At 49.4% G+C, this 14,856-nt stretch overlaps 2 protein-coding genes across 3 annotated transcripts in view; one reads left to right on the forward strand and one right to left on the reverse strand.

Moving 5' to 3' along the window:
- Positions 1-14,856, reverse strand: part of ADARB2 (adenosine deaminase, RNA-specific, B2 (non-functional)) — a 529,062-nt gene that overhangs the window by 330,927 nt on the left and 183,279 nt on the right. The window lies entirely within an intron of this gene.
- The window catches only part of LOC105512034, a 32,613-nt gene continuing 20,790 nt past the window's right edge, over positions 3,034-14,856 (forward strand). Inside the window, exons 1-2 of one of the 2 annotated variants that reach the window (XR_001001805.1) lie at positions 3,149-3,303; positions 9,182-9,337. Coding sequence is in view for 1 of the 2 variants with exons in the window: in XM_011942291.1 (XP_011797681.1) it covers positions 3,244-3,303 (60 nt within the window). In the remaining variant the exon portion in view is untranslated. Of the gene's footprint in view, positions 3,304-9,181; positions 9,338-14,856 lie in introns of those variants that run through there. The other variant, XM_011942291.1, reaches the window with a different exon arrangement.

The following is a 14,856-nucleotide window of genomic DNA, read 5'->3' on the forward strand; positions in this document are numbered from 1 at the left end:
TCAGAAACAAGCAATGATTTAGAGTATCACTGAACTAAAATCAGAATGTTTTACCTTGAGGTTTAATTCTCTCTAAAATCTAGTCAGATGCTCCACATCCTGGTTTCACCATCATATCAGCACAAATCTTGAATATTTCATTTTCTAATCTGTCATCCTTGTAATCTCCTATTTTATAAATGCTCTGTTCTTTTTTATAATATGCAGGCCTGCATATTATAAACAGTGTTGAATAGCTTATTTCTTTCTCTAATCAACCTGATTTATTTGTCTACTCAACATCCATCCATCCATCCATTCATTCATCTACTCACTCATTCACCTATTCATTTTTTAATTAAGCATTTCATTAATTTCTTCAGCACTTACTATGTTCTAGACAGTGTCCTGGGGATATGAAGATTAGATAGATAGATAGATAGATAGATAAAGAGAAGAGATGATAGGTAGATAATTCTTTGTCACTATCTTTAAGGTACACAAAATTTTGTAGGAGAGTCCATCATATACCAACTTCTTATAATACAATTAATGTATTTAGTGCCATAGAGCAAAAATAGGGCCAGGGCTTTATGACTACTAAGTGCTCAAGCCTAGCAGGTGTTTTGATGCCTGTGGAATCACCACCTGTAAGTCCCACGAATTCAGTCGCCATTTGTGCCTAACATGCCCAATATTCAGTAGGAAAGAGATGCAAGAAAATAATGAGAGTTCCTTAATATCTCTTTTGTCCACCATTAGATATCCATGTCTGCAATCTTCTGGGCAATTTTCAGGCCCACTGGCATCACAAGTTCCTCAAACTAGACTTGGATAATGGGTGAATCAGCAAGAAGCACTTTTCCTGAGCCCAAGTTCTAAAACCTCCACAGCAGCAGCCCTAATGAAAAAGGTAATATCTCCCACTTCTCCTTTCTATTGCCTTTCTGTTTGGTTTTCACAGGAATCTATTTCTGAGTGTTTGCTATAGGCAGAAGCTTTCTTCACCCCCACTTTTGATTACGAGAACAGTGTTGCCCGGTGGCTGCCCAGGGGGAGGTGGCGGGCAGGGTCAGAGTGCACACACACGTGTGTTCATGTGTGCTGTGTACATGTGCTGCTGGGCTCCAGGAACTACTGGTTATCACAGTGAGCGATGACACGAAGGCCTGTAATTCTATGTTGAAAATAATTATTTCCAGCCTAGAACTTGCAGTCTCGCTGGAGTGAAATATACGGAAAACAGTCAGGACAGAACAATCTATGTCTGAGCCTCAAGATTTAAAGACAATTTATATCCAAAAATACATACTGCTATGTCTTTTTACCTTTCCATTTTCACAGCTAGCTGCCAATTTAAGTAAGCATCATTGCTTTAGTTAAGGGCTTTAGTAATAAAATAATAATAACTTCACAAACAGGAAGAGATTCTATAAATCCTGAGTTTCACACCAGGAAACCACCCCAGAAAACACTTTGTGTACTAATAGCTGTAAGAAAAGTCAGGAACCTGACTTAAATAATTTCTTTCCTTTATGTATGTTTGGGGGAGGAGGCATTTCTGGTTCTACTTGTAACACGTGCATGTGAGGTTACATACAGATTTCTTTCCTGGAAAATTGGAAATAATCATCATCAAAACTGTAAAATGATCAAATACTGGCACAATTATTTTCTTCAGGAATCTCACAATTTCATCTGGGGGAGTGGATCTGAAATCTAAAATCTGAAAACATTTATTTCACTTTGTGATTCTTTTTACTGTACATTCTTCTCTAATTTTTTTCCTTGACTGCAACATTGGTGTCTCTGTTTCTCATGGTCTGTCTTCGCCTCAGTCGTGCAGTTCTGTGGGTATCTAGGGGGCCTTTCAACTGAAAGTACGTCTGCAGCCGGACGCTGGTGGTCCACGTTTTCCTGTCGGCTCTGCGGGTTGCATCTGCCTCCCGAGACCTCGGAGGGGGTTCTGTGTGCGTCCTGAGAGGGAGGCAGCCTGGGAAGCCAGGGTGGCTTGTAGAAGACACCCACCATTCGCACAGAGCTAGTGGAGGCAGCTGGCCTGTGTGTGTGTGCATGTGTGTGTGAGCGTGTATGTGTGTGTGTGTATGCTCATGTGTGTGTGTGTTTATGTGCGTGTATGTGCACTGTGTGTGAGCATGTGTGTGTGTGCACACGTATATGGTCATGTGCTTGTGTGTGTGTGTGTGCGTGCATTTATGTGTGTGTATATGTGAGTGGGTATGCTTATGAGCGTGTGTGTGAGTGTGTATGGGTGTGTGCACACGTGTATGCTCATGTGCTTGTGTGTGTGTGCACGTCTGCGTGCGTTTATGTGCGTGTATGTGTGTGAGTGTGTATGGGTGTGTGTGGGCATGTATGCTTATGTGTGTGTGTGCGTGCATTTATGTGCATGTGCGTGTATGCACGTTTGTGTGTGTGTGTGTGTATACGTGTGTGTGCATGTGCATGTATGCACATGTTTGTGTGAGTGTGTGTGTGTATACGTGCGTGTGCATGTGCGTTGAGGAGGTGTTGCTCAGGAAGCGAGGGCCAGGGCATGTCCTGGATAGAGACATCTTCCTGGGGGAAAGCCTTGTTCTCAGGCAGCAGGGCAGTCTCGCACCTGCACGGCTGCTCCTGGGATTTGGAAAGGGCACAGATGGGAAGTTGGAGAGCCGGCCTGGGGCAGTGGGGCAGGCGTTAATGAGCATGCCTGGAACCCCATCCCTCGCCTTGCAGAGGAGGCAAGGAGCTGTCCAACTGTCTCCTAAGTAGTGGCACGGTCAGTGCTATGGTTTGGAGCTCTGTCCCCTCCAACTCTCATGTTGAAACGAGATCCCCAGTATTGGAGGTGCGGCCTTGTGGGGGATGCTGAGGTCAGGATGGATCCTTCATGAGTGTCTTGGTGCCGTCCTCCTGGTCATGAATGAGTTCTTGCTCTGTACGTTGCAGTGAGAGCTGACTGGTAGGAAGAGCCCCCCCTCCCACCGCCTCTCCCACCACGTGATCTCTGCACAGGCAGCTCCCCTCCCCCTCGGCCAGGAGCGAAGCTTCCTGAGGCCTCACCAGATGCAGATGCTGGTGCCACGCTTCCTGTACAGCCTGCCGAGCCGTGGCTGCACAAACCTTTCTTCTTCATAAATCACCCAGCCTCGGGTGTTCCTTTCTAGCAACACACACGGACTAAGCCGGACGACATGAAGTGGCTGTTCCCGCCTCCTCCTGGCACCTCCCTGACTCACGCGCTTGGTGCGTGGAGGGGTCATGAGCGGGCACAGGCAGCCACTTCGCTGCTTGCATCATCGGCCCCATAGTTCCCCACAGGTGAGTCCTGGCATGGAAACATCCCCTGCATCTTAATTTGCATTTGTTAATAATTATGTGAAATAGAGAAAATAACTTATTTGTGCACAGCTCTGACTTCCGGACGAAACCTACTCCAGCTTTTTGGAAGCTTCCACGTTTGGGGATGATATTAACCAAGTGACCACAGAGGAGAGAGGCACTGCCCTTCTCTTTAACCCAGAAACTGGTCAGGAGCCTGAGGAGAGTGACGAAGGGGAAGAATTCCTATAGGAACTTCTCCCTCCACTTCCCTCAGTCTAAAAGCACAGTGCTCCCCACAGCATCTCACTTCCAATTCCTTGTGGAGGTCTGCTTCTTGTACTTATCACATCCTCACTTACGATATGACTCTGCTAGTATTTTAAATACGTGTCTACCGTCCCTTACAGAGACATTCTCATCCCCACACAGATGAGTGGTTATGAGAGTTTTCTTTCCTAGTGCCTACGATTCTGTTTTGATGATTTTTATGGGGTTTGCTTATGGTAGTAACTCAGCAAACTGCCTGATAATATTTAAAAACTTCTTCCTCCTTGATTTTCATTTTAAATCAAGCAAACACAATAATCTACAAAAACTAAATTAAAATCAATGCCCTTAACATGACTGGCAAGAAGGATGCTATTTCTGTTGTAAAAAGACTTGATATGCATAGTAGGATGATTAGAAAGTTAAAAATATAATCTTGTGAGATGCTATTTGGTTTGGTGAGACAGGGGTAAGACAGTCTTATTAGAATGATTTTCTTCAGTTTGATCACACATCACCTCAGCGGAGTAGGAGAGCTGAGATATTTGAAGGGGTGTTGGCAAGAACATCAGATGGACGACGGGAGAGAGGGGCCCAGCTGCACGGGGAGAAGCAGATGAGGGATGGGTCTTTGCTGTCGTCAACAGTCACAAATCTATCATTCTGGATGCACAAATTACAATTATTCACTAAGCAAGAATACCATTGAACAGTACCTTATAAAAATCCTGGAGTAAGTAGAAAAATGCCAGGCGGATATATCTGTGCAGTAAGAGACATATAATCCTGCCTCCATCAATAACAGCCCCCACACTTTATGGACTCCCTTCTTGGAGGTGGCTGTGAATAATCCGAATGCGTGCACAGCCTCACGACAAACTCGTGTTCATGGCTGTGGGCTACGTTCTCGCCAGTGACAGTGCCTTCGGCCAACACACCTGGGTTTACTGCATTAACGTTACTGTGCGATACAGCAACTCCACGCCTCCTGTGAGTGCCCGTGTTCACTTCCTAAACTGCTGGTCTACCCGGATTTTTAAAGGGTCATATAAAATACTGTTCCTCCATTTCTGGTTCCTTTCAAGCTGCACTGGTATTGATGTTTGGACCCCCGGCCACATTGCATATTTATGTAACTGATCGGACAGTGCAGGTGAATCTATGAGCAGTTACTTATTGAGTTCCTGCTGTATGTGAGGCTCTCAGGAAGGACTTATGGATGCGCCAAAGTACTGCTGATGATAATGATGCGAGGAACACACTTTTACTCCTGTTTTATGCAGGCAAATCGTGGCACAGAATTTCACGTTACTCGTCTGAGGTCTTTGATCATCCCAGCAGTGCCCAGTGTGAGCCCTCTCAAGTTCTGCCCCAGGGCCTCCCACACCACAACCTTCCCTCCTTTCGAAACACTCGCGTCCTGGGTTTCCTCATCCAGTTTCCAAACCCAGCACCCGGGCCACAGTCACTTTGTCCTCCTTTCTCCAGCCTGCCCAGGTCCTCGTGAGCACGTCTCACTGAACTCTGTCTCTCCACGGCCACCGCCTCAGCCAGGGTCACCTGGCCTCTGTGGGAGCCACAGGACGTGACTCCTTGTGACCCGCTCTTCATGCGGAGCCTCAGTGGGTTTTTCTGTTCATCACCCTTGTCTGTCCCTGCACCCAAAGCCCTCCATGCACACTGCCCGCTTATGTCGGTTTCTAAACAAGATCTGTGAGGTGGGGTGTGGGCGCCCCACACTCTCCAACTCCTCTCAGGTCATGGCCCACACTCTCCCTGCTCACGGCATCTCTGGGTTCTCTCTCCAGCTCACAGAGCTCATTTCCCATGTACGCCTTTGCCTTGAGGCTTGCTCTCCTGCACCTCTGGAAACCTACTTGTCACTCAGCACTCAGCACTCAGGTCTCAACACTCAGCAGCTAGCACTCAGTCCTGAGGTCTCAGCGCTCAGCACCCAGCACTCAGTACTCAGCACTCAGGTCTCAGCACTCAGCACCCAGCACTCAGTACTCAGCACTCAGCACCCAGCACTCAGTACTCAGCACTCAGCACTCAGGTCACTTGTTGCTTCTTCAGCAAGGTCAGCCCTGAGCATTTCTGCCTCCCATTAGGTTGGATCCTTGAATGAGGCTTTCGGACAAGCCCTACGCTATGACAGCTGGCGAACCTCAGCCTATCATGTGCTCCAGGACATCCTGCCCTTGGGCCACCCGCAGGTCCACTGAGCGCCTCTCCCTGCACTGTGTCCCATGCCAGCAGTGGGCAGAGTAACCATGGAATGATCTGGTAAATTAGTGAGTGGCCGAACAGGCCTTGCCTTTTTGGGAGTGCAGGATCATTTCACAAGTCGATCCCATCAGGACAAAGTGAGTGCAGAGACTGCTGCATGCCAAGGGCTCCTCCTCCGGGCAGCCCTTTGCCAGAGGCATGGCCAATGCTCCAAAGATGCAAGTCATTCTGGGCCTCTGGCTATTGATAGTTCCTTAATTAAAAATTTTCCTTCCAGCCCCCAAATGGACACCTATCTACAATATTCCACACCAACTGCAGCTCAGTCAAGCATTTTACTCATTGCAGTGATAACTGTGCAGCCTGATCATTGTTACAGCCACACAGTAATGGTGCCCTAGAGGCCGGGTGCGGTGGCTCACACCTGTAATCCCAGCACTTTGGGAGGCTGAGGTGGGTGGATCACAAGGTCTGGAGTTTGAGACCAACCTGGCCAACATGGTGAAACCCCGTCTCTACTAAAAATACAAAAATTAGCCACGTGTGGTGGCAGATGCCTGTAATCCTAGCTACTTGGGAAGCTGAGGCAGGAGAATCCCTCGAACCCGGCAGGCGAAGTTTGCAGTGAGCCGAGATCGTGCCGCTGCACTCCAGCCTGGTGACAGAGCAAGACTTCGTCTCAAAAAAAAAAAAAGTGCCCTAGAATTCCAGTTTTCCTCCTAACAACACACGTGGTTCACATCCCGTGTCTGATTCCCATCTCCACTGCAGGTTCCTCCAGCATTCTGTGTATTTTCTGTATGTTGTTTTCAAAAAAACACCATCCAGTATTGCAGGCTGCAAATTTACATCAAATAGTTCATGCCAGTGATTTGAATCAGAGCAAAACCTCCCTGGGCACCTGGGCACTGTCCCCGAAGAGTTAATTATCGGTGCCCCCACTGCGTGCCATGTGCAGACGTTTTCCTGTATCAGCCTGCGCCATTCCCTGAAGACAGACCGTCCTGTGATGCTTTCTTGGTGTTGCTTTCTCCCTCCAAGACATAATGTCTATCTCTAATTCCTGTACTGATTTTCGTTCTTAAGAAATCAACAAAACCAGTATCAAAAACAGCTGTTCACCCTCATCAGCCCAAAGCACGGGAACCAACTCTCCCCCGATTTCCTGTTCAGATCCTGATGATTCCTGGCTCCCTGTGTCTGTTGATGGGGCCTTCGGTGTGGGCTCCTGTTTGTGGAGCCTCAGTGGCCTGTCCCCGTGACCTTCTGCCTTGGGCCTGTTGCTGGGAAATTCACCCCCTGGTACTGACCAGGGAAACGTGTGATTCCCTGCGGAGTTGGGAAGCGGCTCCCAGAGGTCAGGCATTGGGTGCTGCCCCAGCGCGTGTTATGGGCCGCTGTCCATTGCGTGCAGGGCCACTGAGATGCCAAGAGGTCATCACCAGCCTCTTCTCATCTCAGTGCCAGCCGTGATGATCAGAAACGAAACATGTCTTCAGGGCGATGTGACCGCTGGCTATGGCGCTGGGACACTTCTCCCAGTGGGACAGTTGCACCTTCCCTTTGGGCAGGGGAGGGCACAGGCAGGCGCCTGAATGTGCAGGTTCACGCAGGCCAGGCGGAGAATGGGTGCTTCTCCAGGAACTTAAATCTTCATAATGAGGCGCATCTGAACCCCTCAGCCTTCCCCAGGAGCCTCGCCTCACCTGCGGGCATCCAGCGGTGTCTGTTTAATGAGCCTGCTCTGAAATGAAGGGGAGGAACCGCATCCTGTGTGTTACCCCAGGGGAAGGACAAGGCAGGGGCTGGCCTCTACCCTCCTTGAAGCAAACTCTCATTACATGTTCCTGCTGGGCCCTAGAGAGTAATGAGCCAGCTGATTACTGTCTCTAGTGTAAACATCACCTTTTTTTTTTTTTTTTTCTTGTCTCTGAGATGGAGTCTCACTCCATTGCCCAGGCTGGAGTGCAGTGGTGTGATCTCGGCTCACCGTAACCTCCGCCTCCCTGGTTCAAGCGATTCTCCTGCCTCAGCCTCCCAAGTAGCTGGGACTACAGGTGCACGCCACCATGCCTGGCTAATTTTTTTTTTTTTGTATTTTCAGTAGAGATGGGGTTTCACTATGTTGGCCAGGCTGGTCTCGAATTCCTGACCTCATGATCTGCCCACCTTGGCCTCCCAAAGTCCTGGGATTACAGGCATGAGCCACTGCACCCCACCAAACATCACCTTTTAATCACCAACCTGTGAGCTGTGACCCCAGCATTGCCACGTGCGAGTCCCCCTAGGAAACCAGGGCCACCCTGGGAGCACCGTGGGACTGTTTAGGGACTCGAGGCCACACCAGGTCCTGACTCTGCGGTGCCTGCCACGGGTGAGCAGTGGGATCTTGCCTTTGCCACAAAATACGCTGCCCTCGGGAAAACTGGGATTAGTTAATGATGTCGGAGCATGATATTTCCAAAACTATGTTCCAAAGAGCACTACAGCTAGAGGTTTGAAAGGAATTTAGGAAAGATCTTAAGGCATATTCCATTTCCTCCTTGGAGTAACATCGGTGTATGAAATGCCCAGACAAGTCCTGTGTCAAAGAGACCCATCTGCCCTCCCCCTCTGTCAGCGGACGGGACCCTCACGGCCCCAAGGGAGGCCAGTCCACGCCCCCCACACACGCATTCTGAGAAGCGCTTTTTAACATAATCATTTAGCAGTATTTTTGTAAATAACTTTCTGATTACCAAAACCGTAATTACAGAATTTTAATTATTTTATGGATCCACAGGTTGAAGAGACTGGGCTTTGATGACTTTGATGGGGGAGAGAGAAAGAGACAGAGAGAGAGAAAGAGAGAGAGATTGATTTAGTTTCTAAGGAGACAAACACCAGGGTTAAGAAGGATTAGAAGGTGATTGTCCTTCCCTGAAATTTTTTTTTTTTTGAGATGGAGTTTCACTCTGTCACCCAGGCTGGAGTGTAAGGGCGTGATCTCGGCTCACTGAAACCTCTGCCTCCCAGGTTCAAGCAATTCTCCTGCCTCAGCCTCCCAAGTAGCTGGGATTACAGGCACCCGCCACCATACCTGGCTAATTTTTGTATTTTTAGTAGAGATGGGGTTTCACCATGTTGGCCAGGCTGGTCTTGAACTCCTGACTTCAGGTGATCCGCCCACCTTAGCCTCCCAAAGTGCTGCCATTACAGGCATGAGCCACCGCGCCCGGCCTCTTGCCCTGAAGCCTAAAGGCCAGAACAACCTGGAGGCTGTCGGGGTTTCGGCGTTTGCGTTCCAATGTCCATTCCCGTCTTAGCAGCAGCCAGCCATTTCTGCTTAATCCTGCCATTGCTTCCCCGCTTGATGCTTCTGAAACTATCTCCTCAGCAGATGATCCCTGCGTCAGTTGCCAGAGCCGATGGTGTTCCCTGTTTTATCCTGTGGTCTCATTTCCGGATGCTGCTACCGATGCCCATCTCTACGGCTCCCTGCCCACGCGTGCAGCCCCGTCACTGAGAGGGAAGTGGCTGGAGAGGCGTCCAGATCTGGAAAGATGGAATGAGCGAGGACCAGGCAACAGCACGCGGGCCATGCCTCCGCAACCCGTGGGTCCTGAACAGGATTTTGGTGACACGCAACACTCCTGTGGCTCCTGCTCTGATCCATCGTGGTGAGGGAGGCTCGCACAGTCACGCCTGTGCTGGGATTCTGCTGTGTACACCGTCCCCGGGCAACACAGACGTCAGCTCTTCTCTCCTCCAGCTGAGCAAATGTAAGCTGTCGAGGAGAATCCATGCCAGCTGCTAGCAAAATCTTCAGACGAGAGTCAGTCTCATTCGGAGTGAAAGGAAATGAGCATTCGGCAACACCTCTGCGCCGGTGCAGCTCAGTTCTTGGTAAACACATTATTCCAAGGTGGTACTGAGCTCTGCTTCCTCAGATTAAATGTATCTCGTTCTTAGATTGGCTCGGGCATTTTATGGCTTCCGCAAATGACAGCCTCGGTGCTGCAAAGTAATTCCACGCTGTCATATTTGTCTTTGGAAATTGTAACAAATTATGGTGATTTATAACATCAAACTCAACTCCCATTTTTCCCCAGACAGCAATGTCGCTGATGGCGAGATTCCGGGCCATCCATTTATCCTGCGTGGAGGCTGACAGTGACGCATGCCTCCTCTGCTGCCAAGACACCGGGATCCCTTGAGGGGACTCTGTCGACATAACTCACGCCGTCCCTCGTGGCTCGCACCTCTGCTTACCTGCGACCTCCTAACCAGCTGTGACTTCTCGCCCGGTGAGCAGCGCAGGTGCTGAGTCTCCTTGCCCTGACCTCGCCCCTGTGAGTCGGTGGAAGTTCAGAGTTGTTCTGCTAAGGGGTGGGGGCCAGGATGTGGTCAGGGCCTGTCTGGGGAGTGCCGCCCTCTCCCACCCCAGTCTTTTCCTTTCATTTGAAAGGGAGGCAAACGTCAAATCTCTCTCCCATGGTTTCACAGACGACTTGGAATCCTGGCCTTTTAGGGTAGAAAGAGAACACAGAGATCCTGGCCCATCAACCAGGCCCCAGAAACGTGGGCAGCAGCGGGAGAGTGTCCAGGCTCCTGGCAGAGTGGGTCCAACCCCGTGTTGTGCCCAGATTCAGGCGTCGAGGCCCCAACCCCAGAGCCTGGCATGAGGAGGTAGTTCCTGGGGAGGTGATTTGGGTAAGATGGGGTCCGGAGGGTGGGGCCCTTACGATTAGAAGACAGAGAGACCAGGGCCGCTCTTGCTGTCTGCCACGTGAGGACACAGAAAGCGCCATTTACAAGCCACGAAGGGGCCTCACGAAGGGCCTCACGGAGGGGCTCACGGAGGGGCCTCATGGAGGGCCTCACGAAGGGCTCTCACCGCAATCCTAGTGGGCTGGACCTTGGTGTGGGTTTCCAGCCTTCAGAACTGAGAAATAAACATTTATCGTTTAAACCACCAAATCTATGGTATTTTGTGACAACAGCCAAGTGGGCTAAGACACCTTCCTCCCAGCACCGTGTCACCCAAAACCCTTGATGCTTCTCCATTGGCAACGGACCAGGAAGGCAGGTCTGCACCTGTGTCTCCACTTGCCACCTCGCACGCGGCATCAGGCACCGGACAGTGGCCGCCTCCTTTTGGATTACTCACGGCTCTAGAATCTAGCTTATGTGTTTATTTTCTAAATGTAACTAGGACTCTGGCCCTAGACAAGCAAAATGTTCCCAAGAAAAATGAGAAAATAAAAATTGCTCTTTTCAATGGGGAAATGGTTCCCTATTTAATAAATGGTGCTGGGAAAACTGGCCAGCCATATGCAGAAAACTGAAACTGGATCCCTTTTACACCTTATACAAAAATTAACTTAAGATGGATTAAAGACTTAAATGTAAAACCCCAAACTATAAAATCCCTAGAAGAAAATCTAGGCAATGCTATTCAGGACATAGTCATGGCAAAGACTTCATAACGAAAACGCCAAAAGCAATTGCAACAAAAGCCAAAATTGACAAACGGGATCTAATTAAGCTAAAGAGCTTCTGCACAGCAAAAGAAACTATCATCAGAGTGAACAGGCAACCTACAGAATGGGAGAAAAATGTTGTAATCTACCCATCTGATAAAGGTCTAATATCCAGAATCTCCAAAGAACTTAAACAAATGTACAAGAAAAAAACAAACAACCCTGTCAAAAAGTGGGCAAAGCATATGAACAGACATGTCTCAAAAGAATACATTTATGAGGCCAACAAACATGAAATAAAACCCATCATCACTGGTCATTAGAGAAACACAAATCACAACCACAGTGAGATATCATCTCATGCCCGTCAGAATGGCAATGATTAAAAAGTAGAGAAACTATAGATGCCAGCAAGGCTGTGGAGAAATAGGAACGCTTTTACATTGTTGGTGGGAACATAAATTAGTTCAACGGTTATGGAAGACAGTGTGATGATACCTCAAGAATCGAGAGCCAGAAATACCATTTGACCCAGCAATCCCATTACTGGGCATATAACCAAATGAATATAAATCATTCTACTATAAAGACACATGCACACGTATGTTTATTGCAGCACTGTTCACAATAGCAAAGACTTGGAACCAACCCAAATGCCCATCAATGATAGACTGAATAAAGAAAACATGGCATATATACACCATGGAATACTATGCAGCCATAAAAAGGAAGGAGATCATGTCCTTTGCAGGGACACGGATGAAGCTAGAAGACATCATTTTCAGCAAACTATCATGAGAACAGAAAACCAAACGCGACATATTCTCACTCATAAGTGGGAGTTGAACAGTGAGAACACATGGACACAGGGAGGGGAACATCACACACTGGGGTCTGTCAGGGGGTGGGGGGTGAGGGGAGGGAGAGCATTAGGACAAATACCTAATGCACGCGGGTCTTAAAACCTAGATGACAGGCTGACAGGTGTGGCAAACCCCCATGGCACATGTACACCTATGTAACCTGCACGTCCTGCACATGTATCCTGGAACTTAAAGTAAAAAAGAAAAAGAATTGCTTTTTCTAAAAAACTGAAAGTTCAGAACTGCAAGCAGTAGCTCCCCATAGAGCAAGGTGGTGAAGGGCTCAAGTTGGAGCACTTCTGAGACACACACGGATGTCACATAGAGGCCTGGGGGAGCTCCTTTAGAGGCTGGATGTGCTGAGCACCTGCCCGCCTCCCTTTCCTTCCCTCTCGGGGTCAATGCTGCATTCTTGCACCACGTCCAGAGAGCCTGGAAGTCTCTCCGGTGCCTGCGTTTGTGGCTGTGCCTGCGGGCGTTGCAGGCCCCTGGGAAAGAGGGATCCCGCAGGTCTGCACCAGCTGGTGGGCGTCCCACAGGGGTCTTGATCTGGGACTGGCCAGACTGCAAAGTCCCTTCCAGAGCACAAACCGGAGGGGTCTCCTCTGATCCCTCCTTCACCCTCTCCCCAGTTTGCATTAGACACAGTGGATCCAGGAGTGAGATGGGATGTCCCTGAGCATCTGGTAGAGGAAAGAGAAGTGGGCAGCTGTGGCAGAGCCCAGTGTGAGTTATCTCAGAGGACCACGTGGGCCCTGGAGGACATGCTGGAGGCACACCTGACCCAGACCCGCGGGAAGAGAGAGAGGCATGGAGGCCACAGGGCACTTGGAGGATGGGCATCCTGTGGTGGATGGGGAGCGTTCTGCCCATAGACACGGCCTGGGTGAGGGTATAGGAGGCTGAGGCCAGGCATGCTGAGGGGCTCGAGGTCCTTCAGTGCCACTGGAGCATGCCACACAATGTCAGGGCTATGGGAGTCGAGGCCAGGAACTCAGCAGAAATCAGGGCAGGAGAAGCCACTGCTGCCCGTGCCGCCTGACCCTGGCTGCTGCCGCACTCAGTGGATGCTTACCTCCACACATAGAGGGAGAGTGACAGGCTCTGCCTGCCCAGAAGTTCACACTGCACGGCGTCCCATCCGCCCTCACTGAGGCTGCTCTGCTGTCCTGTGGGCCTCAGAGCGTACAGGCATCATTTTCACGACAGGTGAGGGGTCTCAGGCCAGAGAGGGCAGAGACCTGCCTGGCTCCACACAGCTCTGGGATGTGAATCTCTGCATCCTAAAGCCAGAGTTTCCTCAGGGAGACTATAGTGGCGGGGAGGCAAGGCCAGAGCAGGTATAACAGAAACTCCAGGGGCAGCACTCCGGGTTCAAAACCGGCCTTAAGATGTAGCTGCTCTGGGACTATGCACCATACTTAACATTTTCTGAATGCTTTGTCTTTTGTTTATTTATTTTTTTGTCCAGCAGTGCAACAGGTGTGCTCCCCACTTGCTAGTGAGCATGAAGGGGCATAGAGTCCTTCTCTGCCTAAGCCTGTAGGTGTTAAGCACTCACTCCACAGCAGCTGGTGCCATTTTCTCCATGCCATGGTCTGGCCTGATGCAAACCCATCAACCACTGCTGTGTGTCTGGCTTCCAAGGCCACAGAAAGGGGGCATTGGGCCCGTTGGCGCTGAAGTGTCAGCCACCTCTCCGGGACTAGGCTAACTATGGCGGTCTTGTTTCCCTCAAACAGGAAACGCAACACAGCTGGTAAGGTCGAGGGTGCCCCGGAAATTAGGGAGGCCCACCCTTGGTGTTTGGAACCCTGAAGTTGCCCAGGAGAGCTAGATATTACCTTCAAGTCATGGGGGAATTTAAAGCAGCACACTACTGTTTGACAATTTCGCTTTTATTTATAGGGGCTGGATCAAACGTATATTTTACGTGATAAGTGGAAAGTGTCAAAATGAGCCACACATAAAGTGGTGACAAAAGAAATCATTTCAATAAAATTACATAATGTAAAACAAAACCTTAGAAACAGCCCCCGTTGAATATGATTTGCATGCAACATAACATTATACAATTTTTGACATGCTGCAGAGAGGTATTGGGTCGGAAGTAGCTATGTTTAGAAAGCAATTTGCAGAATTTCTGTTCTTTTAGTGGTTTGAAAGCAGTGATGATTTTTTTTTTTGGTGGCTGACAAGTGAATAAAAACCAATAATTGAATAGTACCATTTTACCCAGAAGGCAAGCTGATAATTAGAGGTATAACAGACAGTTTGGATTTTATCTGAATCGTGGCAGCTCTGACTTGTTTTTAAAATCTGGGAACCAAATCAAGGCCCTGATTCTCAACAAGACAAGAAGAAAACAGGATTTTATTTGCAGTTCCTCGTCCTTGGCGGACACACGTGTTTTGGTACCTAAAGGGCAGCCTGTGGGCCCTGAGACGAGCACGTCCACATCTGATTGGGGAAATGAAGTTTCTCAGTGGCCAACAAGGTCAGGAGGAGAAAGAAAATAAACTCAGTCCCTGCCACCAAGGGCACGTCAGGCAACAGCCCCCGCCCTCCTGGCCCGGCCGCCTCAGGGAGTGTTCCAGGGCAGGTGAGTCTCACCTGCGGCCTTGGAAGATAGCGCCCCACTCAGACCCAATTCGGACCCTGCGATCTCAGCCGCCCAGACCCCACTCAGACCCAATTCGGACCCTGCGATCTCAGCCGCCCAGACCCCA

The sequence above is a fragment of the Colobus angolensis genome, unplaced genomic scaffold (assembly GCF_000951035.1).
Source record: "Colobus angolensis palliatus isolate OR3802 unplaced genomic scaffold, Cang.pa_1.0 Scaffold209, whole genome shotgun sequence".
Classification (NCBI taxonomy): domain Eukaryota; kingdom Metazoa; phylum Chordata; class Mammalia; order Primates; family Cercopithecidae; genus Colobus; species Colobus angolensis.